Source organism: Myotis nattereri (genome assembly GCF_964212035.1).
Source record: "Myotis nattereri genome assembly, chromosome: 3".
In the NCBI taxonomy this organism is placed as follows: domain Eukaryota; kingdom Metazoa; phylum Chordata; class Mammalia; order Chiroptera; family Vespertilionidae; genus Myotis; species Myotis nattereri.
In genome coordinates, this window is record NC_138077.1 from 116,388,225 (window position 1) to 116,416,135 (window position 27,911).

At 44.0% G+C, this 27,911-nt stretch overlaps 1 protein-coding gene across 1 annotated transcript in view; it reads left to right on the forward strand.

Annotated features, from left to right (window-relative positions):
- CCDC138 (coiled-coil domain containing 138) overlaps positions 1 to 27,911 on the forward strand; it is a 175,167-nt gene that overhangs the window by 21,675 nt on the left and 125,581 nt on the right. Inside the window, exon 6 of the mRNA XM_081086186.1 lies at positions 12,977 to 13,135. Coding sequence (XP_080942312.1) covers positions 12,977 to 13,135 — 159 coding nt within the window. The remainder of the gene's footprint in view (positions 1 to 12,976; positions 13,136 to 27,911) is intronic.

Consider the following 27,911-nt stretch of genomic DNA (forward strand, 5'->3'; position numbering starts at 1 on the left):
TCAATTTTGAATTACAGCCTTGCTAGATAGAGTTATCTTGGATTCACTCCCTTTCTTTACATCACTTTGTATACTTCCTTCCATTCCTTTCTGGCCTGATGTGTTTCTGTTGAGAAATCATTTGATAGTCTAATGGGAGATCCCTTGTAGGTAACTTTCTGTCTCTCTCTTGCAGCCTTTAAGATTCTCTCTTTGCCCTTAACATTAGCCATTGTAATTACGATATGTCTTAGTATGGGTCTTTTAGGGTTCATCTTGTTTGGGATTCTCTGTGCTTGTGAAGTTATTTTCTTTCCTAAATTAGGGAAGTTTTTTGACATTATTTCTTCAAATAGATTTTCTAACCCTTGCCCCTCTTCTTCTGTTTCTAGCACCCCTATTAAACGTAATGTTGCTTCATTTCATGTTGTCCCAAAACTCTCTCAGGCTCTCCTCCTGTCTTCTTATTTTTTTTCTCCAATTGCAGTTCAGATTGCTGCTGGGTCCTGGCCAGGTTGCAGACAGTGGCTGCTGGCTCCCCACGTGTTTGCGGGTGGTGTATGCTGGCTCCCCGCACATGCGCATGGTTATGGGCAGTGGCTACTGGCTCCCCACGAGGTCACAGACAGCAGCTGCTGGCTCCCCAGGTGGTTGCACTTGGTGGCCGCTGGCTCCCCACATATGTGCGTGGTTGCAGGCAGTGGCTGCTGGCTCCCTGTGAGGTTGTGGGTAGAAGCTGTTGGCTCCCCTCATGCTCACGGTCACGACCAGCAGCTGTTGACTCCCCTCATGGTCATGGGTGACGTCTACTGGCTCCCTGCACGTACATGCGGTCTCGGCAGTGGCTGCTGGCTCCCTGCAAGGTCGCGGACAGTGGCTGCTGACTCCCCTCACGCATGTGGTTGCAGGAAGCAGCTGCTCACTCCACTCATGATCGTGGGTGTCGTCTGCTGGCTCCCCACGCATGTGTGTGTTCTTGGGTAGTGGGTACTGGCTCCCTGCAAGGTCCCGGACAATGGCTGTAGGCTCCCCATGTGTTCGTGGGCACTGGCTGTAGGCTCCCTGCGAGGTAGCAGACAGCAGCTGCTGGCTCCCTGAGTGTGTGTGGTCGCGGGTGGTGGCTGCTGGCTTCCCTTGCATGCCTTTCTTGTTTTTTAGAGGTAAGGCTGTAGTGCTATGAACTTTTCCTTTCATTGTGTCCCATAAATTTTAGATTGTTGTGTGTTCATTTTTATTTCTTTACAAGATTTTTTAAATTTCTTACTTAATGTCTTTGGAACCCATTCCTTGTTTAATAGCAGCATGCTGTTTAGACTCCATGTATTTGATTGTTTTTGAGCATTTTTATTGTAACTGATTTTTAATTTCATGCCATTGTGATCTGAGAAGATGCTTGATATGATTTCAATATTCTTGAATTTCTAGAGACTTAGCTTGTTTCCTAACATGCGGTATATCTTTGAAAATGTACCATGTGCACTTGAGAAGAATGTATATTCCGTGGCTTTGGGGTGGAATGTTTTGAAGATGTCAGTTAGTTCCATCTGTTCTAGAGTTATTTAGCATTGCTGTTTCTTTGTTGATTTTCTTGTCTAGAAGATTTATCTAGTGATGTCAGTGGGGTATTAAAGTCCCCTACTATGATCGTATTGCTGTCAATGTCTCTGTTGGTGTCCTCCTGAAGGTTTTTTTTTTTATATATTTCGATGCTCCTGTATTGAGTGCATATATGTTTACCAGAGTTATAGCCTCTTGTATTTTTCCCTTCAGTATTATGAAATGGCCTTCCTTATCTCTTGTTATGGCCTTCAGTTTGAATTCTATTTCGTCACATATAAGTATTGCTTCCCCAGCTTTCTTTTCATTTCCATTTGCCTAAAAATTTTGTTCCCATCCCTTTACTTTCAGTCTGTGTGAGTCCTTTTTTCTAAGGTGGGTCTCTTATAGACAGCATATATATGGGTTATATTTTCTTATCCATTCTGTTACTCTGTTTCTTTTGATTGGAGCATTTAATCCATTTACATTTAAGGTTATTATTTTAGGTACTTGTTTGTTGCCATTTTTATTCTTTATATCTGTGCTCCTGCCCTTTCTATTTCTTCTTTTTACAACAGTCCTTTTATCATTTCTTGCATTGCTGGCTTGGTGGTAATAAACTTCCTTAGCCTTTTTTTGTCTGTGAAGCTTTTGATTTTCCCTTCGATTATGAATGTTACTCTGACTAGATAGAGGATTCTTAAATTCAGTCCCTTACCTTGCATCATTTTGTATTCTTCCTTGCATTCCCTTCTGGCCTGATATGCTTTTGTTGAGAAATATGTTAATTGTCTAATGGAGTTCCCTTGTAGGTAACTTTCTGTCTCTGTCTGGCAGCCTTTAAGATTCTTTGTCCTTGACGTTTGACAATTTACTAGTAAATACGATGTGTCTTGGTGTCGGTCTTTTGTGTTCATCTTGTTTGGGACTCTCTGTTTTTCTTGGACTTGTCTGACTTTTTTCTTCCAAAGTCAGGGAAGTTTTCTTTTCTTTTTTAATACATTTGTGGTTTTTTAAAAAAATATATTTTTATTGATTTCAGAGAGGAAGGAAGAAGGAGAGAGAGATAGAAACATCCATGATGAGAGAAGAATCATGAATCAGCTGCCTCCCACAAGTGCCCCACTGGGGATCGATCCCACAACCTGGGCATGTGCCCTTGATCGGAATTGAACCTGGGACCTTGCAGTTCGCAGGCCGAAACTCTATCCGCTGAGCCAAACTGGTTAGGGCAAGTCAGGGAAGTTTTCTGACATTATTTCTTCAAACAGGTTTTGTATTCCTTGCTCAGCTTCCTCTCCTTCTGGCACCTCTATTATGGGGATGTTGTTTTGTTTCTTGTTTTCCTAGAACTTGCGTAGACTCTTTACCTTTAAAAATTTCTAAAGTTGCTGCTTTAATGGCTAGTTTTTTTCTACCTTGTCTTCTAATTCACTGATTGGGTTCTCAGCTTCTTCTAGTTTACTGTTGAAACATTCCATTGTGTTCATTATTGCCGCTATATCATTCTTCATTTCCTCTTGATTCTTGTACATGTTGGTGAATATCACATCCAGACATTTGAACATCCTCATAACCATTACCCTGAATTCTTTCTCTGAGAAATTGCTTGACTCCATTTCATTTAGTTCCTTTTCTGGTGATTCTTCCATTACTTTCATTTGGGACTTGTATCTTTGTCTCCCCATTTTTGCTGTTCTTTGTAATTGTTCCTATGTATTAGATCAAACTGCTATGCCACCCATATTTTGAATTGGTCTTATTAGTAGATGTATTGTGTGACCCAGTGGTGCATTCTTTCAGGTCTCCTGGGCTGGGTGTTCTAGGGAAGTCCCCTACTTGAGATATTTGTGTTCTCCTGATGTAGTTGGGTCTTTTTTTTAAAAAAAATACTTTTATTGATATCAGAGAGGAAGAGAGAGGGAGAGAGAGAGATGGAAACATTAATGATGAGAGAGAATCATTTTCAGCTGCTTCTTGCAGGTCCCCTATGGGGATCAAGCCTGCAACTTGGGTATATGTCCTTGACTGGAATTGAACCTAGGATCCTTCAGTCTGCAGGGTGATGCTCTTATCAACTGAGCCAAAACGGCTAGGGCTGTAGTTGGGTCTTGAATGTTATTATTCCATTCATGAATGGAGTCTCTTCTCAGGGTGTCTGATTATGTGGCTTCCTGCCTGCCACAAAGTCCCAACTGTTGTGGAGGTGCTGACCGAACAACACAAAATACAACAAGCCAAGACATGACACAGAAGGAACAGGACACTAATGTACACAGACACCTATAACCACTTTAAATGTGACCACTAGTGAAAAGGGAATTAGGAAAGAGGAAAGAGAGCAAGAATGATAATGTGAAAAATAGAAAGCAGTAATATGTGGAGAAAACATAAAACAAACAAATAAACCACAACGCACAAAAAACACCTAGAAAAGGGTGGAGGGTAGAATCTGTAGATTTAGGGCTTAAAAAAGAACATAAAGTTAAGGAATTAGAGGAATAGGGGAAGGACCATGGTTTTGGATAGAGGAGGGAGGAGAGAAAGGAGACAAGAAGAAAAGAAAAATATTAATTAAAAAAATTTATTCTTTTTGAAAAGGGGAATAGAGGAGAGAGCAGATAGGCCTAAATTTAGGAACTGCAAGAAGTTTAAAAACTAGGAGTGGAAAAGAGAAGAGAGAGAAAAAAAAAGAGTAGAAAAAAAAAAGAGAAGGGGTAATGGATAGGAGCAGGAAAGAGGAAATTAGATAAATGAATAAACCAAGAGATACTAGAATAATATGTCACTAAGCTGATAAAGAAAATAAATTTTTAAAAAGGGGGGGAAAAAAGAAAGGAGAGAAAAAAACTAAAATGGGAAAAGGAGTCAAGAAATGGGAGCAAAAAAAAGAGAAGAAAGGAAGAAAAATACATACATACATAAATAAATAAATAAATAAATAAATAAAATTAGAAAAATAAAAATCTCATATAATAAAAGCCTAATATGCTGAGTGTTCGGTTGTGCAGTTGGCCATTCAACCAATCAAAGCGTAATATGCTAATGATATGCTGAGGCTACTCAACCGCTTGCTATGATGTGCATTGACCACCAGGGGGCAGACGCTCTGATCAGTAGGTTAGCTTGCTGCTGGGGTCTGGCTGATTGGGACTGAGCATTATGGGCCGGACACACTCTGGAGCTCTCCTGCGGTCCCTCCCTGGCTGGCCAAACTCCTGTGTCCCTCCCCAGCCCCGATTGTGCACTGGTGGGGTTCCTCAGCCTGGCCTGCGCCCTGTAACAATCCATGACCCCTCGGGGGATGTCAGAGAGGCGGTTTCATCCCTATCCCGTAGGCCAGGCCGAGGGAGGGACTACACTGGTGCATGAATTTGTGCACTGGACCTCTAGTATAAAAAAAGAAAGAAGTGTCATTCGCTTTAATTTCCCATGGGAGCTGGTTTAGGGCCCCACTCTTCAGTTCTGTCAGCCAATTCTGGGCCTCCTGTTAGTTACTTAGGTGCTAACCATTGTCAGGCACTTTCTTTTGGCTTTTAGCACCCTGCTTTAAGCTCCAAGCAATCCACAGGTTCTCTGCTTGTGTCTGTCTTCACAGGCTTTTTCTGCAAGCAGGTGGGGCCAATCTGCCCTCTTTGCCTTTCTGCCAGCTGTCAATCTTAATTACTTAAGCATCTATTTCTGACAGCGCTTTAGTTGCGGTTGGTGCTGTTTCATTTTCAGGGAATAAGATGGGTGTTGTTTCCTGACCCATAAGTAGTGCTTTGCGAGTGGCCCAAAATATTACTCTGCACTTGGTTGGACAGAGATCCTTGTATGGAGACATGGGATTGGCTGGCAACCTGGAGTTTTTATCAGTCTGGTTCCCAGAATATCTGGGTCAACAGGGCCCTCTTCCAATCCAGTCACTGAGGGCTCCTTGAGACTATTCAGACTTGTAAATTTGGCCTCTGCCTTTGTTTCCTCTGCAAAGCTCAGAATGCAGGCTGTTGCAGGCTTCATCGCCTGCCCTGAGGCTACAGGGTGGGGCTGGCTCCTCTGGGGAGAAATGGCCCCTTAGGTTTGGAAGCCTAATGCAGGACTCCTGGCCATTTTCCCTGCCCTGCTTCCCTCCCCAGTCTCTCTTCAGGCACTTCAAGTCAGTTCCTCCCTTCTGTGCCAAAGCCTCCTCTTAGTGATTGCAATTAAAAAGTTCTAAAAAAAATAAAAAAGTTCTGTGTTCTGGGTTTAAAGAGTAAAAACAAATACACAATGGAATATTTTACTGCTGTAAAAAAGAAAGAACTCTTACCATTTGCAACAGCATGGATGGACCTGGAGCGCATTATGCTAAGCAAAATTAGCCAGTTGAAAAAATATATTCCCCTAGCTGGTTTGACTCAGTGGATAGAGCGTCGGCCTGTGGACTGAAGGGTCCCGGGTTCAATTCCAGTCAAGGGCATGTACCTTGCTTGTGGGCACATCCCCAGTAGGGGCTGTGCAGGAGGCGGCTGATCGATGTTTCTCTCTCATCAATATTTCTAACTCTCTATCCCTCTCCCTTCCTCTCTGTAAAAATCAATAAAATATATTTAAAAATATATATACAAGTATCACATGATATCACTCATTTGTGGAATATAATGAACAGCATAAACTGATGCTCAAAAATAGATCCAGAGACATAGAAGCGTCAAACCTCAGAGGTAAGGCAGGGGTGGATGGGCAAGAGTTGCGTGGTGCTGGTAAGAGATCAACCAAAGAACTTGTATGCATATAAGCATAGCCAATGGACACAGATAATAGGGAGGTGAAGGCCTGGACTGGAGCATAGGAGAGGGTTAGGAGAGGACAATGAGGGATTAAGGGGGCATATGTAATACATTCAACAGTAAGAATTAAAAAACAAGAAGTACAAATTAGCCGGTACAGAATAGTCATGGGGATGTAAAGTACAGCATAGGAAATAGTGTCAATAATCCTATATAATAAAAGGGTAATATGCAAATTTACCCTAACAGCAGAACCACTGGGAATGACTGGTCACTATGACACACACTGACCACCAGAGGGCAGACGCTCAATGCAGGAGCTGCCCCGTGGTGGTCAGTGCACTCCCACAAGTGGAGCTCTGCTCAGCCACAAGCCAGGCTGACGGCTGCCAGTACAGCGGTGGTGGCGGGAGCCTCTTCCGCCTTCTCAGCAGCGCTAAGGATGTCCGACTGCAGCTTAGACCTGTTCCCCGCTGGAAGTGGACATCCCCTGAGGGCTCCCGGGCTGCCAGAGGGATGTCTGACTGCCAGCTTAGGCCCAATTCCCCCAGGGAGCGGGCCTAGCCAGCAGGTGGACATCCCCCGAGGGGTCCCAGACTGCGAGAGGGCACAGGCCAGGCTAAGGGACCCCCCCCCCCCCCAGTGCACAAATTTTTGTGCACCGGGCCTCTAGTATTATAATAACTCTGTATGGTGTTTGATGGTACTAGATTTATCGGGATTATCACTTTGTAAGTTACATAAATGTCCAATCACTGGGTTGTGCACCTAAAACTATACTCTAATTGAAAAATATTAGTAAAAAAAATAAAGACTAAGCCCTGAAAAAACAAACAAAAACAAAATAAAAAACAATGAAACTATGGCTTTCTCTTCCCCCAGCCCTGCACAGCTTTCCCCTCGTGGCGCAGCCTTCCCCTCCTGGCACACCCTTTCACTACTGTGGTCTTGGGTCCAGACTCCCCAGCAGCCAGCAGCTCTGTGGCTTTTCCTTTTCACAGTTAAATGTTATACCTGCCGCCAAGGGCCATGGTTTTGGAGCTCAGCCTGGGCTGGGCATCTATTTTTCTGAGGGAATCGCTACTCCCTTATGCAGCTTCCTCCTCTCCCTCTCGATTCACTGGCCTGGTGGCCTGCTGCCCCTCTAGAGCCCTTGCCACTCTTCCTACCTGTCTTTAGGCATTTTTGCCCTTCCTTGTTGTAGTTGCCTCCTCAGCTGTGCTTAATTTAATTCCAGGTGTTCTCTGATTTAGATTTCCTGCCTGGCCCCGGGATGAGGTGCATTACACCTCTGCCTATTTGGCTGCCATTTTTTCTTCTCTCTCTATTTTTATTTCAGTGAAGAAGGGGGAGGGAGAGAGAGATAGAAGCATCAATGATGAGAGAGAATCATTGATTGATTGGCTGCCAGAGGGATCGAGCCTGCAACCCAGGCATGTGCCCTGACCAAGAATCAGACTGTGTCCTCTTGGTTCATAGGTCAATGCTCAACCATTAAGCAACGCTGTCTGGACTCTATTTTTTTTTTTTAATCAAATCATCAATTCATGTACATTTGGGTTGTTTCCACTTTTTGACTATTGTGAGTATTGTGGCTACGAACATTCGTGTTTTAAGTTTTGTTCTTGTGTGTATACTTAGGAGTGGAGTTACTGGGTCATATGGTAACTGTATGTTTAAATTTTTGAGGAACTGTCAGACTGTTTTCCAAAGTGACTACATCATTTTACATTCTCAGCAGTGAACAAGGATTCCAGTTTCTCCTCATCCTTTACATTTGTTATTTTGTCTTTTTGATTCTAGCCATTTTAGTGGGATTAAAGTGATATTTCATTGTGGATTTTTTAAAGCATTTTTTTAAAATACATTTTTTCTTGGTTTCAGAGATGAAAGGAGAGGGAGAGAGAGATGGAAACATCAGTGATGAGAGAGAATCATTGATCAGCTGCCTCCTGCCTACTGGGGAGTGAGCCCACAACCTGGGCATATAACCTGACTGGGAATCAAAACTGTGACCTCCTGGTTCATAGTTCGAATCTCAACCACTGAGCCACACTGGCTTGGCTAAAGTATTTTTTATTAAAGTATAGTTGGTACACAATATTATTAGTTTCAACATAGTGATTCGATATTTTTATATACATTGTGGTATGCTCAGCACACTAAGTCAAGTAAAGTTGCAAAGTTAATCACACTACTATTGACTGTATTGCCTTTCACTGTTTTCACCCATCCCTCCACCTTCCTCCCCTCTGGCAACCATCAGTTGTTCTTTGTTTCTATGAATCTAATTGTGTTTTATTTTCTTTCTTTCTTTTTTAATTTTCTAAAAAAACCCCACATATTAGTGAAATCATGTGGTATTTTTCTTTCTCTGACTTATTTCACTTAGAACAATACCCTCTCGATCCATGTTGTTGTGGATGGCAATATTTTGTTCTTTTTATTGCTGATCATGGTAGTGTTGATTTCCATTTCCCTGGTTGCTAATTGAACTCAGTTTTAGACATGTTTATTTTTGTTACCTGAAAGCATATAGGTGGATATGTTAAATAGGCTGTTTGGACTTTAATTTGGAGCTTAGAGAAAGAGCTGAGTAGTTGTAGGTTGGGTGAAATTGGCCATTGTGTGGATGGAACAAAGCAGAGAGTGTGTGAAAACTGAGAAAGAAAATGGCTGAAGTCCAAAGCCTGAGGAACATTAGTAATTAAAGGACAGGAGATGAAACAGAGCCTGCAGAGGAGACAGAGAGGGATGTGGGAAACCAGGAGAATGTGGAAACTGATGAAATAATATTTTAAGTTGGAAGAAAGGGACAATAATATAAAACATTGTTGAGGATTCAATAAAATTAAATAAAATGGATGAAAAGTGACCTTCAGATTTTGTAATAGGTAAGTCATTTCAATAGGGGAACATGGGCTGAGGCCAGATTAAAATAAATTCAGGGGTGATTGAGAGGTAAAGAAGAGGGCTCAACAAACGTAGACACAGTTTTAAAGAAGTTTCTGAAGGGGAAGAGATAAGTTGGGTGGGGTCAAGAGATTTCATTTCAGATGAGATGGAAGATGTCAAAAATATTAGAGGAATACTCAGACTAGTAATCTTCACAAGAAGGCAGAAGGCAGTGAGATCCTGAGCCTATATTATAATAGGGAGTGATGGAGAAATGTGTGTCTTTAGGGCAGGGGGTTGATGATTTCTTCGGCTTCTATTTTCCCTGTGAAGATAGAAATGAGGCTGTCTGCACTGAAGGACATAGAAGGTGATATGTTCAAAGAAAAGAGTGGAGAAGGTTTGAAATAGACACTGTGGAGAATGGGAAAGAAAAAGCCAACCATGAAAATATAAATAATATTTCTAGACTGCATTAGAAATGTAAGACAATACATTCACAATGGTACTGCTTTTCATGGTATGTGATTTTTCTCCAGTAGTATTTAGCAGTGTACACTGGGGTAGGGAAGGCAGTTAGTGCTTTAGTTCAGGGTTTGGGTCTTTTAGCCCAACATAACAGAATGGAGAATATAGGTAAAAAAGTGGACTGTTAAGTTGAAGTGGAGCATGGAATTTAAGCTGGATTGGATAGGGGATTAATTCAGTATAATACTGTAATTTTGGACCCCAAATTCTTTTTCTTTTTTTTTTTTTTTACACTTAGGAATTTTTATAAATGTATATATGTAGAAAGCATAACAATAAAATGTATACATTCAAAATAAAAGAATAAAAACTAAATCAAAAGGTAGATTAAGAGAATAATGCCTTGTGGCCACATTCAAGGATAATTCAAATTTAGAAAACATATCAAAATCATTAAATATACTATAATAACTAATTAAAAATAAATAATGTTATAAGTATATGTTCTTAAAAGAGGCATTAATAACATTTAGAAATCATTCTTAATATAAGGAACTTTTCTTTTCATGTTTTTTTTTTAAAATCTTTATTGTTCAGATTATTACATTTGTTCCTCTTCCCCCCCCCCCCCCACCATACCTCCCCCTCCACCCGGTTCCAACCCCAACCTCTGCCCTTACCCCCACCACCCACTGTTCTTATCCATAGGTGTACAATTTTTGTCCAGTCTCTTCCCACACCCCCACACCCCTTTCCCCCCCGCCCCGAGAATTGTCAGTTCACTCTCTTTCTATGCCCCTGATTCTGTTATATTAACCAGTTTATTCTGTTCATCAGATTATTTATTCACTTGATTTTTAGATTCACTTGTTGATAGATGTGTATTTGTTGTTCACAATTTGTATCTTTACCTTTTTCTTCTTCTTCCTCTTCTTATAGGATACCTTTCAGCATTTCATATAATGCTGGTTTGGTGGTGATGAACTCCTTTAGCTTTTTCTTATCTGTGAAGCTCTTTATCTGACCTTCAATTCTGAATGATAGCTTTGCTGGGTAAAGTAATCTTGGTTTTAGGTTCTTGCTACTCATCACTTTGAGTATTTCTTGCCACTCCCTTCTGGCCTGCATAGTTTCTGTTGAGAAATCAGCTGACAGTCGTATGGGTACTCCCTTGTAAGTAACTTAACTGTTCTTCTCTTGCTGCTTTTAAGATTCTCTCTTTGTCTTTTGCTCTTGGCATTTTAATTATGATGTGTCTTGGTGTGGTCCTCTTTGGATTCCTTTTGTCTGGGGTTCTCTGCGTTTCCTGGACTTGTAAGTCTATTTCTTTCACCAGGTAGGGGAAGTTTTCTGTCATTATTTCTTCAAATAGGTTTTCAATATCTTGCTCTCTCTATTCTTCTGGCACCCCCATAATTCGGATGTTGGTACGTTTGAAGCTGTCCCAGAGGCTCCTTACACTATCTTCATATTTTTGAATTCTTTTTTCTTTTTGCTTTTTCGGTTGGGTGTTTTTTGCTTCTTTGTATTTCAAATCTTTGACTTGATTCTTGCGATCCTCTAGTCTGCTGTTGGAACTCTGCATAATATCCTTTATTTCAGTCAGTGTATGCTTAATTTCTAGTTGGTCCTTTTTCATAACCTTGAGGGTCTCACTATATTTCTTGAGGGTCTCACTAAATTTATCGATGGTCTCACTAGATTTATCAAGGGTCTCACTAAATTTATCGGAGGTTTCTAGAAAATTCTTGAAAAACCTTAAAAGTGTGGTTTTGAACTCTATATCCAGTAGTTTGCTTTCCTCCATTTCTGTCATTTGTGACCTGTTCCTTTATCTCTGCATTTTTTATGCTTCCCTGTGTTGATAGAGTGGCTTTCTGTGTTAGGTGTCCTATAGGGCCAAGCGGCTCAGCCTCCCCAATTACCTGAGGTAGACACTCTTGGTGCAGCCCTTTGTGGGCTTTGTGCACAGTCTTGTTGTAGTTAAGCCTTGGTTGTTGTAAGTATCACTGGGAGGAATTGACCTCCAGGGCAATTGGCTGTGAGAATCAGCTGTGTCTGCACTGGGAGTACTTCTGAGCTGGGGTCACTCTTCTGGGGCAAGACTTGCTTCAATGGGGCTTTGGTGCTCAGAGAGTCTGCCCCCTGAGTGTGTCCCTTATGGATCTGAGGAGTTGTAATCTGGATGGTCCCACTCTGACCACTGGGTACACTAGCTTTTGGATCTCTAAGGAGGTGCTAATTTAGCCTGTGCCTGAGGCTACCCAGCAGGAGCTATGGAGAGATCTGCAGATTTTTCTTCCAGCTTGAGGTTTGGAGGGGGCCAGATGAGGCCCAGGTGTGAAGCAATGCAAGTTGCTGTGGGGCCTTGGGCCTTCTTTTGGATGTTCTCGGTCTCTCTGACCCAGCTGCAGTTTGTTATGTAATTTTCAGCTTGCAAAGGGCCACGCCATTCATATCCAAAAGCCTCTGAGCACAGCTTGGGTGGGGTGGGGTCTCAGCAGATCAACAGGGCGGAGCAAGCAGCTATGGCTGCTCCCCAGACCTACCCTAAGAGGCCCCGCGTCTCAGTGTCCCCGTAATCATTGCAAGCACCTTTGAGAGAAAGCCGCCCTTGAGTTCTGCCTGATGCCAGACAGTCTAGTTTCTCCCTGTATGAATCTGGGTCCACAGAGACTCACCTGAAAGTGGAGTTCAGAGCAGTCAGGAGCTTGAGACTCCCTCCTGATTGAAAAAGACAACTGCGTCCTCAGCTGCCAGCCCTCTCCACGTGTGCCACGTCCTCAGCCACAAGCTCTTTCCACGTGTGCCGCGTCCTCAGCCGCCAGCCATCTCTACATTCGCCGTGTCCTCAGTCGCCAGCCCTTTCCACGTGGCCCACGTCCTCATCCGCCAGCCCTTTCGGCGTGCGCCTCCGTACCTCTGCACTCTACTTCCGCACCTCCTCTGAGTCTCAGTGCTTTTCTCTTTCCTTTTAGTTGTAGAATTTCCACTCAGCCAGCCTTCCTGTGGTTCTGGATGATGTCCGTTTTGTCTTTTAGTTGTATTTTTGAAGTGGTTGTGCGAGGCAGCAATTTCCGGTGTTTACCTATGCCGCCATCTTGGTTTCCTACCCCAAATTCTTTTGAGTTACCATAGTAGTATCTCACTATAGTATCATGTCATTTTATAGCAAATTAAAATTTCTGTGCAAGTGTACTTGCTGCTGTACTAGTCTAATTATTACCGTAATCCAGATTTTGCTTAGTACCATTTGATTATTTTGTAATTTTTGTAAATATAATTTGTAGAATTTGTGAATGTACTTTTTAAAACACATTTTTAAATCTTACGTTTTGATTTAGTGTGAAACTGCAGCACAACAGGAATTTGCTGAAGAACTTCAGAAGCGAGAACATTTTTTAGTTGAAAGAGAAGAACTGCTGTTCAGACATGAAACTGCCTTGAGCAAAATCAAAGGTGTGGAAGAAGAAGTTCTTACAAGATTTCAGATTATGAAGGAGGTAACTGTAGCATTTGATTTTAGAGTTTTTCTTTTTTCTCTTAATTTAGATCCACTAGTTATTAGCATTTGCCACAGAGGCTTTATTTTTTCTTCCCAACCACTTTCACACACACACATTTTTTTTCCCTGGATGATTTATTAGTAACTTGCAAAATTCATGACACAGCACCCCTAAAAATGTCCTTAGTATTATAGATAGTACTTATTTTTAGAAGTATGTATTCCCTAACAATAAGTATATTCTCTATACTATTATCATATTAGGAAATTACTACTAATTAAGTAATTTAATTTAATGTACAATTCACACTCACTTTCCCACTTGGTTTTCAAAATGTCTTTTATTGCTTCTTTTGTTATATATTTGGATCAAGAAACTGGACATAATTCATGCATTATGTTTCATTTTTATATCTTGGTGCTTTCTTCTAATCTAGAGCAGTCAACTCTACTATTTTTGTTTTTTGAGAGACACTTCTTTGAAGGCTTCAGGCCAGTATTCTTTTTTTTTTTTTTAAATACATTTTATTGATCTTTCACAGGGAGGAAGGGAGTGGATAGAGAGTTAGAAATATCGATGAGAGAGAGACATCGATCAGCTGCCTCTTGCACACTTCCCACTAGGTATGTGCCCGCAACCAAGGTACATGCCCTTGACCGGTATCGAACCTGGGACCCTTGAGTCTGCAGGCTGACGCTCTATCCACTGAGCCAAACCGATCAGGGCCAGGCCAGTATTCTTATAGAGCAGAGGTCACCAACCTTTCAGACGTCACGGACCACCAGTGGTCTGCAGACCACTGGTTGGCCACAGCTGCTTCAATGGTTCCCTTAAACCAGTGGTCGCCAACCTTTTGGACCTCACGGATCACCAGTGGACCACTGGTTGGCGACTGCTGTTATAGAGTATATCTTATTCTGGATTTGCCTATTGTTTCCTAATGATGATATTCAGATTAAATGTTTATGACAAGAATGTTATATAGGTTGTATTGTAGCCTTCTTTATTTCATATCAAGAGATACGTTCCTGTATGTATAACATATAGCATAAAATTCTGTTTTAAAAGTCTTATAATCACCACCATAATCAAGATAATAATTTCAGCACTCCAAGTTTTCTTATGCTGCTTTGTAGTTATCCCTATTCCCCCAGTCTCAATCCTTGAAAAAAACTGATCTTTTTTTTGTCCCTGCCTTTCCGAAAAAGTCATGTAAATAGAATCATTACATGATTTTTTATATCTTTACTTTTTTAGCAGCAAGTCAATTATGCTGTATCTCCCTAAGCTTTTAAAAAAATCTTTATTGTTGTATTATTACAGATGTCCCCTATTTTCTCCCCATTGCCCTCCTCCACTAGGTTCCCAACTTGCCCCAGGCCTTCACCTCCCTACTGTCTATGTCCATAGGTAAGATATTTGGTTAATCTCTTCCCGCCCCCCTCCTTCCTTCCATCTGAGATTCATCAGTCTGTTCTATGCCTCTGATTTTATTTTATTCACCAGTTTATTTTGTTCATTAGATTTCTTGTTCATTTATTTTGATTTTTAGATTCAATTGTTGATAGATATGTATTTGTTGCCATTTTATTATTCATAATTTTTATTCCTTTTCCTTCCATCCTCCTCCTCCCCTTCTTCCTCTTCATCCTCCTCCTCCCATGTCTTACTGGTTTGGTGGTGATGAACTCCTTTAGCTTTTTATTGTCTGGGAAGCTGTTTCTCTGACCTCCAATTGTAAATGAGAGCTTTGCTGGGTAGAATAATCTTGGATGTAGGTCCTTGCTATTCATCACTTTGAATATTTCTCGCCACTCCCTTCTAGCCTGCAAAGTTTCTGATGAGAAATCAGCTGACAGTCATATGGGCACTCCCTTGAAACTAACTGCTTTTCGTTTTCTACTTTTAAGATTCTCTATCTTTAGCCTTTGGCATTTTATTTTATTTTATTATTATCTTTAATTAAATCTTTATTCTTCAGATTATTACAGTTGTTCCTCTTTTTTCCCCCCATAGCTCCCCTCCACCCGGTTCCGACCCCACCCTCTGCCATTCCTCCCCCCGCCACACACACACTGTCCTCATTCATAGGTGTATAATTTTTGTCCAGTCTCTTCCCGCACCCCCACACCCCTTTCCACCCGAAATATGTCAGTCCACTCCCTTTCCATGCCCCTGATTCTATTATATTCACCAGTTTATTCGGTTCATCAGATTTTTAATTCATTTGATTTTTAGATTCTCTTGTTGATAGATATATATTTGTTGTTCATAATTTTTATCTTTACCTTTTTCTTCTTCTTCCTCTTCTTAAAGAATACCTTTCAGCATTTCATATAATACTGGTTTGGTAGTGATGAACTCCTTTAGCATTTTCTTATCTGTGAAGCTCTTTATCTGACCTTCAATTCTGAATGATAGCTTTGCTGGGTAAAATAATCTTGGTTGTAGGTTCTTGGTATTCATCACTTTGAATATTTCTTGCCACTCCCTTCTGGCCTGCATAGTTTCTGTTGAGAAATCAGCTGACAGTCGTATGGGTACTTCCTTGTAGATAACTAATTGTTTTTCTCTTGCTGCTTTTAAAATTCTCTCTTTGTCTTTTGCTCTTTGCCGGAAGCCGGTCCATCCTTGCTGCTTGACACAGTCGCTGTAGGAAAGAAACATCTGCACAGCATATGTTTCAAGGGACCTGGCGTATATAGCATACTGTTCTTAATATGTTTGCTCCCCTTAGCGCTGTGTGTTTTAACCAAGGTCACCTCTCCGAGAAAGGTTGTTTCCCCAGGTAGGAATTTTTCCCTGAAGTTAGGGATGGGATGAAACTCCTTAACTAAGTGCCAGGCGGGTAGTTAATCACTTTAACTACAAACAATCATGCTTAAGCTACATAATCTTTACTCCCTGGAATGGAGATAAGAAACGTCCTAACCTTTGTAATAGAAATTCGCCGACTCCGTCTACGCCTTTGGGAACCCCTGGACCTGCTGGGGTTGGACCCCGGCAGCTCTTGGCATTTTAATTATGATGTGTCTTGGTGTGATCCTCTTTGGATTCCTTTTGTTTGGAGTTCTCTGCATTTCCTGGACTTGTAAATCTATTTCTTTCACCAGGTAGGGGAAATTTTCTGTCATGATTTCTTCAAATAGGTTTACAATATCTTGTTCTGTCTCTTCTTCTGGCACCCCCATAATTCGGTTGTTGGCACGCTTGAAGTTGTCCCAGAGGCTCCTTACACTATCTTCATATTTTTGGATTCTTTTTTCTTTTTGCTTTTTCGGTTGGGTGTTTTTTGCTTCTTTGTATTTCAAATCTTTGACTTGATTCTTGCGATCCTCTAGTCTGCTATGGAACTCTGCACAATATCCTTTATTTCAGTCAGTGTATGCTTAATTTCTAGTTGGTCCTTTTTCATATCCTCGAGGGTCTCAGTAGATTTATCAAGGGTTTCACTAAATTTATCGAAAGTTTCTAGAAAATTCTTGAAAAACCTTAAAAGTGTGGTTTTGAACTCTATATCCAGTAGTTTGCTTTCCTCCATTTTTGTCATTTGTGACCTGTTTCTTTATCTCTGCATTTTGGCTGCTTTCCTGTGTTGATAGAATTGCTTTGTATGCTAGGTGTCCTATAGGGCCCAGTGGCCCCCACCCCCCAAATTACCTGAGGTGGACACTCTTGGTGCACCCCTTTGTGGGCTTTGTGCACAATCTTGTTGTAGTTAAGCCTTGATTGTTGTAGGTATCACTGGGAGGAATTGACCTCCAGGGCAATTGGCTGTGAGAATCAGCTGTGACTACAGTGGGAGAACTTCTGTGCTGGAGACACCCTTCTGGGCAAGACTTGCTTCAATGGGGCTTTGGTGCTCAGATAGTCTGCCCCCTGTGTGTGTCCCTTATGGATCTGAGGAGTTGTAATCTGGATGGTCCCACTCTGACCACTGGGTACACTAGCTTTTGGATCTCTAAGGAGGTGCTAATTTAGCCTGTGCCTGAGGCTACCCAGCAGGAGCTACGGAGAGATCTGCAGATTCTTCTTCCAGCTTGAGGTTTGGAGGTGGCCAGATGAGGCCCAGGTGTGAAGCAATGCAAGTTGCTGTGGGGCCTTGGGCCTTCTTTTGGATGTTCTCGGTCTCTCTGACCCAGCTGCAGTTTGTTATGTAATTTTCAGCTTGCAAAGGGCCACGCCATTCATATGCAAAAGCCTCTGAGCACAGCTTGGGTGGGGCGGGGTCTCAGGGAATCAACAGGGCGGGACAAACAGCTATGGCTGATATTCAGCCCTGTCCTAAGAGGCCCCGGGTCTCCGTGTCTTGCGGTAATCGCTGCAAGCACCTCTGAGAGAAAGCCGCCCTCGAGTTCCGCCCTATGCCAGACAGTCCAGTTTCTCCCTGTATGAGTCTGGGTCCTCAGAGACTCGCCCAGAACTGGAGTTCAGATCAGTTGGGAGCTTTTGAGTCCTCCCGATTGAAAAAGACAACTGCGTCCTCGTTTGCCAGCCCTTTCCATGTGCACCTCTGTACCTCTGTACTTTACTTCTGCAACTCCTCTGAGTCTCTGTGTGCTTTTCTCTTTCCTTCTAGTTGTAGAATTTCCACTCAGGCAGCCTTCCTGTGGTTCTGGATGATGTCACAAATGAAAGAAATGGAAGCAAGTAAACTTTAGGATACAGAGTTCAAAACCATACCTATAAGGTTACTCTAAAATTTTGTCTTTTAGTTATATTTTTGAAGTGCGAGGCAGCAATTTCAGGTGTTTACTTATGCCGCCATTTTGGTTTCTCCTCTAGCCTTTCGCATTTTAATTATGATATGTCGTGGTGTGGGCCTCTTTGGGGTCCTCTTGTTTTGGACTCTCTGTGCTTCCTGAACACGTAAGGCTATTTATTTCACCAGGTAGGGGAAGTTTTCTGTCATTATTACTTCAAATAGGTTTTCAGTATTTTGCTCTCTCTCATCTCCTTCTGCCCCCCCGCCCCCGCACCCTCCCCCCCCCCCCCCCCCCCGTAATGCAAATGTTGCTAGGCTTGAAGTTGTCCCAGACTTTCCTTATACTATCTTCATATTTTTGGATTCTCTTTTCCCTCTCTTCTGATTGGGTGTTTTTTGGTCCCTCATATTCCACATCGTTAATTTGAATCTCAGACTCCTTTACTCTACTGCTAAGTCCCTGTAAACTATTCTTTATTTCAGTTAGTGTATGCTTAATTTCTGACTAATCCTTTTGCATGATTTTGAATTTCTCACTAAGATCCTTGAGTAACCTTATAAGTATCGTTTTGAACTCTATCCTAAAGTTTGCTTGCTTCCATTTCTTTCATTGGTGACATGTTTTTTGTCTCCCCATTTAGGCTGCTTCCCTGTGTTAGGTAGACCTGCTGTATCTCCTGGAATTGATAGAGTGTCCTTGTGTAGTAGGTGTCCTGTAGGGGCCAGTGGCTCAGTCTCCCAAGTCATGTGAGCTGGGCACTCCAGGTATGTCCCTTTGTTGGCTGTGTACACAGTCTTGTAGTTGAGCCTTGATTGCTGTTGGCAGTCATTGGGAGGAATTGACATCCAGGCCAAATGGCTGTGAGGACCAGCTATGGCTCCAGTGGGAAATCTGCTGTGCAGGAAACACCCTATGGAGTAGGACTTGCTTCAATGGGGCTTTGGTGCTCATTGAGCCTGCCCCTTGAGTGTGTCACTTGTGGATGTGTAGAGTTGTACTCTGGTATGATCTGAAGCTGTCCAACAGGTTCACTGGCTCTAGGACCTCTAGAGAGGTGCAAAGTCAGCCATTGCCTGGGGCCAGCCAACAGGTGCTATTTGTATTGGGCTTGGAGGTTCCCAGGCGAGGCCCAGCTATGAAGCAAGGCAGGCTCATGCTAGTTTAGGGTCTTGAGCCTTTTTTTTTTTTTTTTCATAAGTTTGGAGCACATTGACCCAGCTGTAGCTTTTTTGAGAGAGTTTAGCAAAGTCTGAAGCCTGAGCAAGGACAGACCATTCATATGCAAAAGCTGCTGCAGACATGTTCGTTGGGCTGCAAGTTGGATGGGACGGAGTCTTAGGGAATCACCAGGGCAGAGCAAATGGATATGGCTGCCAGTCAGCCCTGTAACCAGAGAGTTTCCAACATAGCAACAATGACCCTGCAATCACCTCCATCTGGGAGCTGGAGTTTCTGCCCTGATGCCAGACAATCCAGTTCCTCCCTGCTGGGTCCCCTAGAGCAGTGGTTCTCAACCTTCTGGCCCTTTAAATACAGTTCCGCATGTTGTGACCCAACCATAAAATTATTTTTGTTGCTACTTCATAACTGTAATGTTGCTACTGTTATGAATTGTAATGTAAATATATGATATACAGGATAGTCTTAGGCAACCCCTGTGAAAGGGTCTTTCGACCGACAAAGGGGTCACAACCCACAGGTTGAGAACCGCTGCCCTAGAGCCTCTTCTGGCACTAGGGCTCAGAGGAACTTTGTAAGTTCAGTTCATGTGCTGGCCCTTTAAGAGGAATAGCTAGGTCTCCAGCTGCCTCCTTGTCACTGAGCCCCAATCTCCACTGGTTTTTATAGCCTGTAGTTATGGGAGCTTCTTTTTCCAGCTCTGGAACCCTGTGCTGGCAGTCTGGTTTGGGGATGGGACCTCTTGTTCCTCACGGGGCAGTTTCCACAGAGACTGTCTCCCTCCGAATTAAAAAAACAGCACATGTGTGTGTTGGACCAGCACCATTTGTGCCTCCATCCCTCCTACAAGTCTCAACGTGCTTTCTTCTTTACTTCTCTAGTTGTAGGACTTCCGTTCAGTCAGCTTTCAGGCAGTTCTGCATGATGATTGTTCTGTATTTTAACTAATTTTGATGTGGTTATGGGAGGTGGCGAGTATAGTTATTTACCTATGTCCCTATCTTGGTTCTCTCCAAAGGTACTTATCCCTATGCTTTTGTTTGATTTTAGCCTGCTTGGGGTTCACTGAGCATCCTGAATTTATAAATTTATGTTTTTCACCAAATTTTGGAAGTTTGTAACCAAATATTTTTCTTTCTCCTAGTAAGAAATATTTCTTGCCCTGACCAGTTTAGCCCAGTGGATAGAGCATCGGCCTGCGGACTGTAAGGTCCCAGGTTTGATTCTGGTCAAGGGCATGTACCTTGGTTGCGGGCACCTCCCCAGTAGGAGGTGTGCATGAGGCAGCTAATCAATGTTTCTCTTGCATCGATGTTTCTAACTCTCTATCCCTCTCCCTTCCTCTCTTTAAAAAATCAATAAAATATATTTAAGAGAATAAAAGAAATATTTCTTCAAATATATATTTTTTTTTATTCCTAGTACTTTTTCTTCTTCTTTTGGATTTCCAATTACTCATATGTTAGGCTTTTTACTATTACTACTAGAGACCCGGTGCACAAAATTTGTGCACTTAGGGTGCGTCCCTCAGCCTGGCCTGTGCCCTCTCACAGTCCGGGAGCCCCGTGATCAATCGCCCCCGCAGAGTAAGGCCCTGTCCTCCTGCCACAGCACTGCCATGGGGTATCCTGGGCCTCCCTGTTTGGGGCAATCGATTGTGGGGCTCCGCTATTGAGTCACCCAAAGAGGTAGGCCCTGCCCACCTGATGGGGATCTGCAATGGATCACCCCTGCAGAGGGAGGTCCTGGCCACCCGCTGCAGCCCACCAGTCAGTGGCCTAGGCTTCCCTCTTAGGGGCGATCATGGGGTCCCCTGATTGATCGATTGCTCCGCTGACCGGTGGCCTGGACCTCCCTCTGCAGGGCGATCATGCGTTCGATCATGTCCCCCAGAGGGAGGTCCCACTCACCCGCCGCAGCCCACCAGTTGGTGGCCTGGGCCTCCTTCTTTAGGGCGATCGTGGAGCCCCCCGGTTGATCGATTGCCTTGACAGGCAGTGGCCTGGGCCTCCCTCTGCAGGGTGATCATGTGATCAGTTGCACCCCACAGAGGGAGGGCCGCCCACCTGCTGCAGCCTACCAGTCGGTGGCCTTGGCCTCCCTCTTTGGGGCGATTGTGGAGCCCCCGGATTGATTGATTGTCCTTTTGGCCAGTGGCCTGGGCCTCCCTCTGCAGGGTGATCATGCGGTGATGGTTGGGCCCCCGACCAATTGCATCGCACCCGCCTTGGCTGGCCTGGTGCCAGTGGGTGTCATTGCGTGGTCATCCAGAAGGTCGTCTGGACAGTCTTTTTGCTGTTTGGTCATTCGGTCGATTTGCATATTATGCTTTTATTATTATTACTAGGGGCCCAGTGCACGAAGATTCGTGCACTGAGGGAGGGGTGGGGGAGTGGAGGGGGGTCCCTCAGCACAACCTGCACCCTCTCTAATCTGGGAGCCCTCAGGGGAGCCCTCTCCAATCCAGGAGTTTCTGTCTGTCTTTGCAATCATATGAGCGAATTGTCTGAGACCCCCAATCCAGCTTGGTTTGTTGCTCACAGAATAATAGAGGTTTTTGTTTTTTCTTTGCTCCATTGGTGGAGATTTCCTGGAAGTTTTAGGATATCTTCCCTTTAATTTTTCCTAGACACTCTGATTTTACTTATGTCTCTCACCTTTGCTTTCCCTCCATCCCCAATTACAACAGCAACTTGCTTCAGGCTCACTTTGCTCTAGTGCAGTGGTTCTCAACCTTCTGGTCCTTTAAATACAGTTCCTCATGTTGTGACCCAACAATAAAATTATTTTCATTGCTACTTCATAACTGTAATGTTGCTACTGTGATGCATCGTAATGTAAATATCTGATATGCAGGATGGTCTTAGGGGACCCCTGTGAAAGGGTCATACAACCGCCAAAGGGGTCGCGACCCACAGGTTGAGAACCGCTTCTCTAGTGTCTAGGAGATCCGTCTGCTACCAGAACTACGATTCCCAGCATTCCTGGTGCTCCCCGCGCTCTGGGTGTTCCCCGACTGAGGGATCTATGTCCCCCCAAGCCACCGGCTCTCCAGTGACTGAGGGAGCCACGTCACCCGAAGCTGCCAGCTTTTCTACTTTGCTCTATGTATGCAAATTACCTGCCATCTTTGTTGGGTTAATTTGCATACGCACGCCTCATTGGCTGGTGGGCGTGGCTGGTGGGTGTGGCTCGAGCATAGCGGAGGGATGGTTAATTTGCATGTTTATCTTTTATTATATAGGACTAGGGGCCCAGTGCACGAAATTTGTGCACTGTGTGTGTGTGTGTGTGTGTGTGTGTGTCGGGGGGGAAGTGTCCCTCAGTCCAGCCTGCCCCCTCTCACATACTGGGAGCCCTCAGGCGTTGACCCCCATCACCCTCCAATCGCAGGATTGGCCCCTTCCCCAGGCCTGACGCCTCTGACAGAAGTGTCAGGCCTGGGCAGGGGACCCTCATTTCCCCCATCACTGGTTCTGCCCCCACCCCAGGCCTGATGCCTCTGGCCCAGGTGTCAGGCCTGGGCAGGGGACCCCCAGACCCCTCCGATTGCTGGCTCTGCCCCTTGCCCAGGCCTGATGCCTTGGCCAGAGGCGTAGACCCCCATCACCCTCCGATCGCCTGATCGGCCCCTTGCCCAGGCCTGACACCTCGGGCAGAGGTGTCAGGCTTGGACAGGGGACCGCCATCTCCCCCCGATCACTGGCTCTGGCCCCCGCCCAGGCCTGAGGCCTCTGGCCCAGGAATCATGCCTGGGCAGGGGACCCCCATCTCCCTCTGATCGCTTGCTCCACCCCCCGCCCAAGCCTGACGCCTCTGACCCAGGCTTCAGGCCTGGGCAAGGGGACCATCATATACCCCCAATCCCCGGCTCCGCCCCCCACCCAGGCCTGATGCCTCGGCCAGAGGAGTTGACCCTCATCACCCTCCGATCACCAATCACTGGATCGGCCCTTTGACCAGGCCTGAGGTCTCCGGCAGAAGTGTCAGGCCTGGGCAGGGGATCCCCAGCTCCCTGCGGTTGCAGGCTCCGCCCCTGCTCAGGCCTAATGCCTCTGGCTGAGGCATTAGGCCTGGGCAGGGGACCCGCAGCTCCCCGCGGTTGCAGGCTCCGCCCCTGCCCAGGCCTAACGCCTCTGGCCAAGGCATTAGGCCTGGGCAGGGGACTCCCAGCTCCCCGCGATCTCCCGCTCTGCCTCGGGCAGCAGGGACCCGCAACTGTAGCGGCCCCGAGATCGTGGGCTCCACTTTAGGCCCAGGCAAGGGACACCTAGCTCCCGGGACTGCCAGCTTCGACCGTGCCCAGCTCCCATCGCTGGCTCCACCCCTACTTCCTGCTATCACTGGCCAGGGCGGAAAAGGCACCTGATTCTCCAGCTCTTAGCTCCCCCCTGGGTTTCCGATCACTGTCAGTGGCAGGGGGCTTCTTCCTGCTTTCCCTTTCGCCTCCCTGCATTGTGCCTACATATGCAAATTAGCCGCTGAAGCAGGGGATCCCTCGGGGGTGAGGACGACGGGGCCCCAACGCGCTAGGGCGTCTGCATGCACGACCCCGGGGACCAGGTTCATTGACGCAGATCCGTTTAATTGAGGAACTACAGGGGTATATATAGCATGAGGGGACCAATCAGAGGGAGACACGTTGCTATAGGCGACCAATCAGAGGGAGACACATTGCTATAGGCAACCAATGGCTGAAAGGCTGGGGTACTATGCATGTGGCTCTAGGAGTTAGTTCAGGCGGGCATTGCTACTTCCTGGTGTGCCGAGGAAGCATGTCATGGTGGAGTGTGCTCACACCATTGCAACAGCCACAGTGCTGAGACATACTTCCTGAGCTCTACTACAAGCCGCCATCTTTGTTGGCAGTTAACTGCCAATCTTAGTTGGCAGTTAATTTGCATATAGCCCTGATTAGCCAATGAAAAGGATAGCGCCATACGCCAATTACCATTTTTCTCTTTTATTAGTGTATACTAGAGACGTGATGCACAAAAATTCATGCAAGAATAGGCCTTCCTGCCCTAACTGGTTTGGCTCAGTGGATAGAGTGTTGGCCTTCAGACTGAAGGGTCCCATGTTCGATTCCAGTCAATGGCACATGCCTGGGTTGCAGGCTCAATTCCCAGTGGGGGTCATGCAGGAGGCAGCTGATCAATGATTCTCTCGCATCATTGATGTTTCTCTCTCTCTCTCCCTCTCCCTTCCTCTCTGAAACCATTTTAAAAAAAGAAGAGTAGGCCTTCCTTCTCCCGGCTGCCGACACCAGCATCCAGGATCTGGGTTGGCTCCCTTCGGCCACCTGCAGGCACCTGGGAACAGAGCTGGCTTCCCCTGGGCCACCTGCAGGCACTCGAGACCTGGGCTGGCTTCCCCCAGCCTCTTGCATGCACCCAGGACCCTGGCTGGCTTCTCCTGGGCTGCCCACCGGTGCCCGGGACCTAGGCTGGCTTCCTTAGTCACCTGGGACCCAGGCTGGCTTCTCCAGGGCTGCCTTCCCTGGGCCACCCGCAGCACCCGGGACTCCTGCTGTCTTCCTCTGGGCCGCCCACAGGCACCCAGGACCTGTGCTGGCTTCCCCGGGCCGCCTGCAGGCACCCGGGAGCCAGGCTGGCTTCCCTCAGGCCCCGGCTTCATCGGAAGGATGTCAGAATGATGCTTGGAAGACATCTGGTCTAATTAGCATTTTAACCTTTTATTATTATAGACTAGAGGCACGGTGCACAAATATTCATGCACTGGGGGTGGTCCCTCAGGCTGGCCTGACCCCTCTCACATTCTGGGAGCCCTCAGGAGATGTCCTCCTGATGGCTTAGGCCCGCTCCCCAGGGGAAGTAGGCCTAAGCTGCAGTCTGGCCTTCCTCTGTGGGAGGTGACCGGGCTGATCAGGGGATGGCGCCGCCCCATCACTCCACTGCTGCTGCCGCTGCCGGCCGCCAGCCCTCCTCGGCCCTTGCAGCTACTGCAGCTTTGTCCAGAAGGACATCCGGAAGACATCCAGTCTGTCCTGTCTAATTAGCATATTATCCTTTTATTAATAGATAGATTACTCCACAGATTTCTGAAGCTCAGTTCCCTTTTCCTCATTTTTTTTCTTCTGTGTTCTTCAGATTTTATGTCTGTTTAGCTGTCTTTAAATTCACTGTTTCTTCTTTCATTTCTATGTCGCCATTGAGCTCAACTAATAAATTTTTTAATTCTGGTATGATAAAGTTCTGAAATTCCCAGTTATGTTCTTTTGAAAACTTTTAAATTTTTCTCATGAGAATTTCTGTCTTTCCCTTTGCATTTATTTACAGTTACTTCATGAAACACAGTTAAAAATTCAATATGTGGATCATCTAAGGGTTGGTATTTTTCTTGACACTTAGTCATATTTTTCTGATTCTTCCCCTCCCCCCGCATTGACCCCCACCAGCCCACCCCCACCCCCCTCCCCAGGCCCTCACCGCCCCATTGGCCATGCATATATGCATACAAGGTCCTTGGTTGATTACCTCCCTCCCACCCACCCTCCCCTACCTTCCCTCCGAGATTCTGCACTCTGTTCCATGCTTTCATGTCTCTGGATCCACTCGGTTCATCAGATTATTTTGTTACTTAGATTCCACATATAAGTGAGATCATGTGATACTTGTCTTTCTCTGACTGACTTATTTCACTTAGTGTTATATACTCCAGGTCCCTCCATGCTGTCTCAATGGGTAAGAGATACTTTTTTTTTTTTTTTTTTTTTTTTACTGCTGAATAGTAATGAGTCTCATTCATTAAGGTAAGCAACAAACAACTAAAGCCACATGAGCACCAAAATTCATGAGATTAGTTTTTAAAGGTTTCCTTAATCATAAAGTTTTCTAATGAATACAGAAACCCCTTTTCTCCTGTAGCCTTTCCAGCTCACTCTTCAAGAGATTTGAATACTTCTATTAAAGCAGTTTAGAAGTATATAGGAAGCCCACTTTATCCTTGAATGGTGACTTCTGCCCAATATGCAGCCTCTCCTTCCTTTATTAATAATGCAATACAAGTGAATATGCTGTGGGAAAAATAGTAATTTATACAGTGCTGCCCTCTGATAAAAGGGAAACAGCACTCAAAGCAAAAGGCCACAGAGGGCTCATTGCAAATCCAGTAGGACTAAGAGAGGCCTTCAACTTTCCAAATAAACTTTGCAACTGGATCCAGGTGGAACATTGCCCTGCAGTAAGGAGTAGTGTATATGCAAATGAGCGGACCCAGCTTCTAAGAACTGTTACAGTGGCTTCCTGAGTCATCTTCTTTCTCTCCCATTCATATAAGAGAAAATACACAGCCTTGGTTCTCACTCTCCACAAATCTGTCTGTACAGAGGTGTTTGTTTCTAAGTCTAAAACCTCAAAACAGGGTTGAGACATTTCATGAAATACTCTCTTCCACAGGCCAGGGTAGCATGGTATTTTACTTTTTTTTTTGATGCAATTGTAAATGGTATGGTTTTCTTAGTTTCCCTCTCTGAGAGTTTATTATTGGTGAATGAAAATGTAACTGTTTCTGAAAGTTTATTTTGTAACCTGCTACTTTACTGAATTCAGTTATCAGTTCTAGTAGTTTTTTGGTGGAATCTTTAGGGTTTTCTATGTACAATATCATGTCATCTGGGAATAAAGAGCTTTACTTCCTCCTTCCAATTTGAATGCTTTTGATTTCTTCTTGTCTGATCACTATGGCTAGGATTTCCAGTACTATGTTGAATAAGAGTAGGGAAAGTGGATATCCCTGTCTTGTTATTGATCTTAAGGGAAATGTTTTAAGTTTATCCCTGTTGAGTAGGATATTAACTGTAGGCTTGTCATATATGGCCTTTATCATGTTGAAATATGTGTCCTCTATTCCCACATTGCTGGGAGTTTTTAATCATAAATGGATGTTGGATTTTGTCAAATGCTTTTTCTGTATCTGTTGATATGATCATATGATTTTTGTCCTTCATTTTGTTTATCTCATGTATTACATTAATTGATTTGCAAATATTGAAACAACCGTCATCCCAGGAATACATTGTATGAAAAAGTGTATTTGTGATTATATCCTAAGTTATTTAAGGAATCATTTAATGTAATAATAAAATTACATAAACCTAATTTTTGCAGATGATTGAATTTTTAAACATGGTTTCACAAGAAGGAATGCTTGGAATCTCAGAGCTCTCATCCTACTTTTATTTTTGCGTTTTGTTTTGTTTTCTCCTTAGATTTGTCTGCTGCTTTAATTATAAAGATACTTGCTATATTTTAATGGTGCCTATATGATTACTTGAAAGAAGGAAACTCACTTTTTTTCCTTTGTAAACTTGCTTTTTCAAATACATTAGGAATAGAGAGTAAGGGGTGAAAGAAACAATAAGTATTCATACTTTAAATTGAAAACATGCTATCTCATCTAAATGTAATTTGAGGGGAAATTGATTTGAATCATTTATAAAACTGATTAAGGAGAGTCAAAGCATCAGATACATTTTATTATATATGTTAATTTTTTGAGATGTAAAACAATTGTAGCCACTTTATGAGAACAAGAAATTATTTTTTGTCTATGGACTATTTCTTCTACTTCTTAAGAGTAACTTAAATGTTAAATTTCAATCTTTAAAGCTATGAAAAACTAATTAATCTCTTTGGAAGGATCTGAAATCTTTCTTTGTTTTACCATTCTGCAATGTCAAATAGAAATAATTCCATTGAATTTCTGTGGTGTATTTTTCTGAGCAGAAACTTTATTGCAGCTTAATATGTTTTAATAGGTATTTCACAATTGCATTTAATGCTTGGTTAGCATTTTGATTGACTATACAGTTTTTATAAATTATTTGCAACATTAGTCATGTCTGCTTAAACATGCTGATTAAAGTT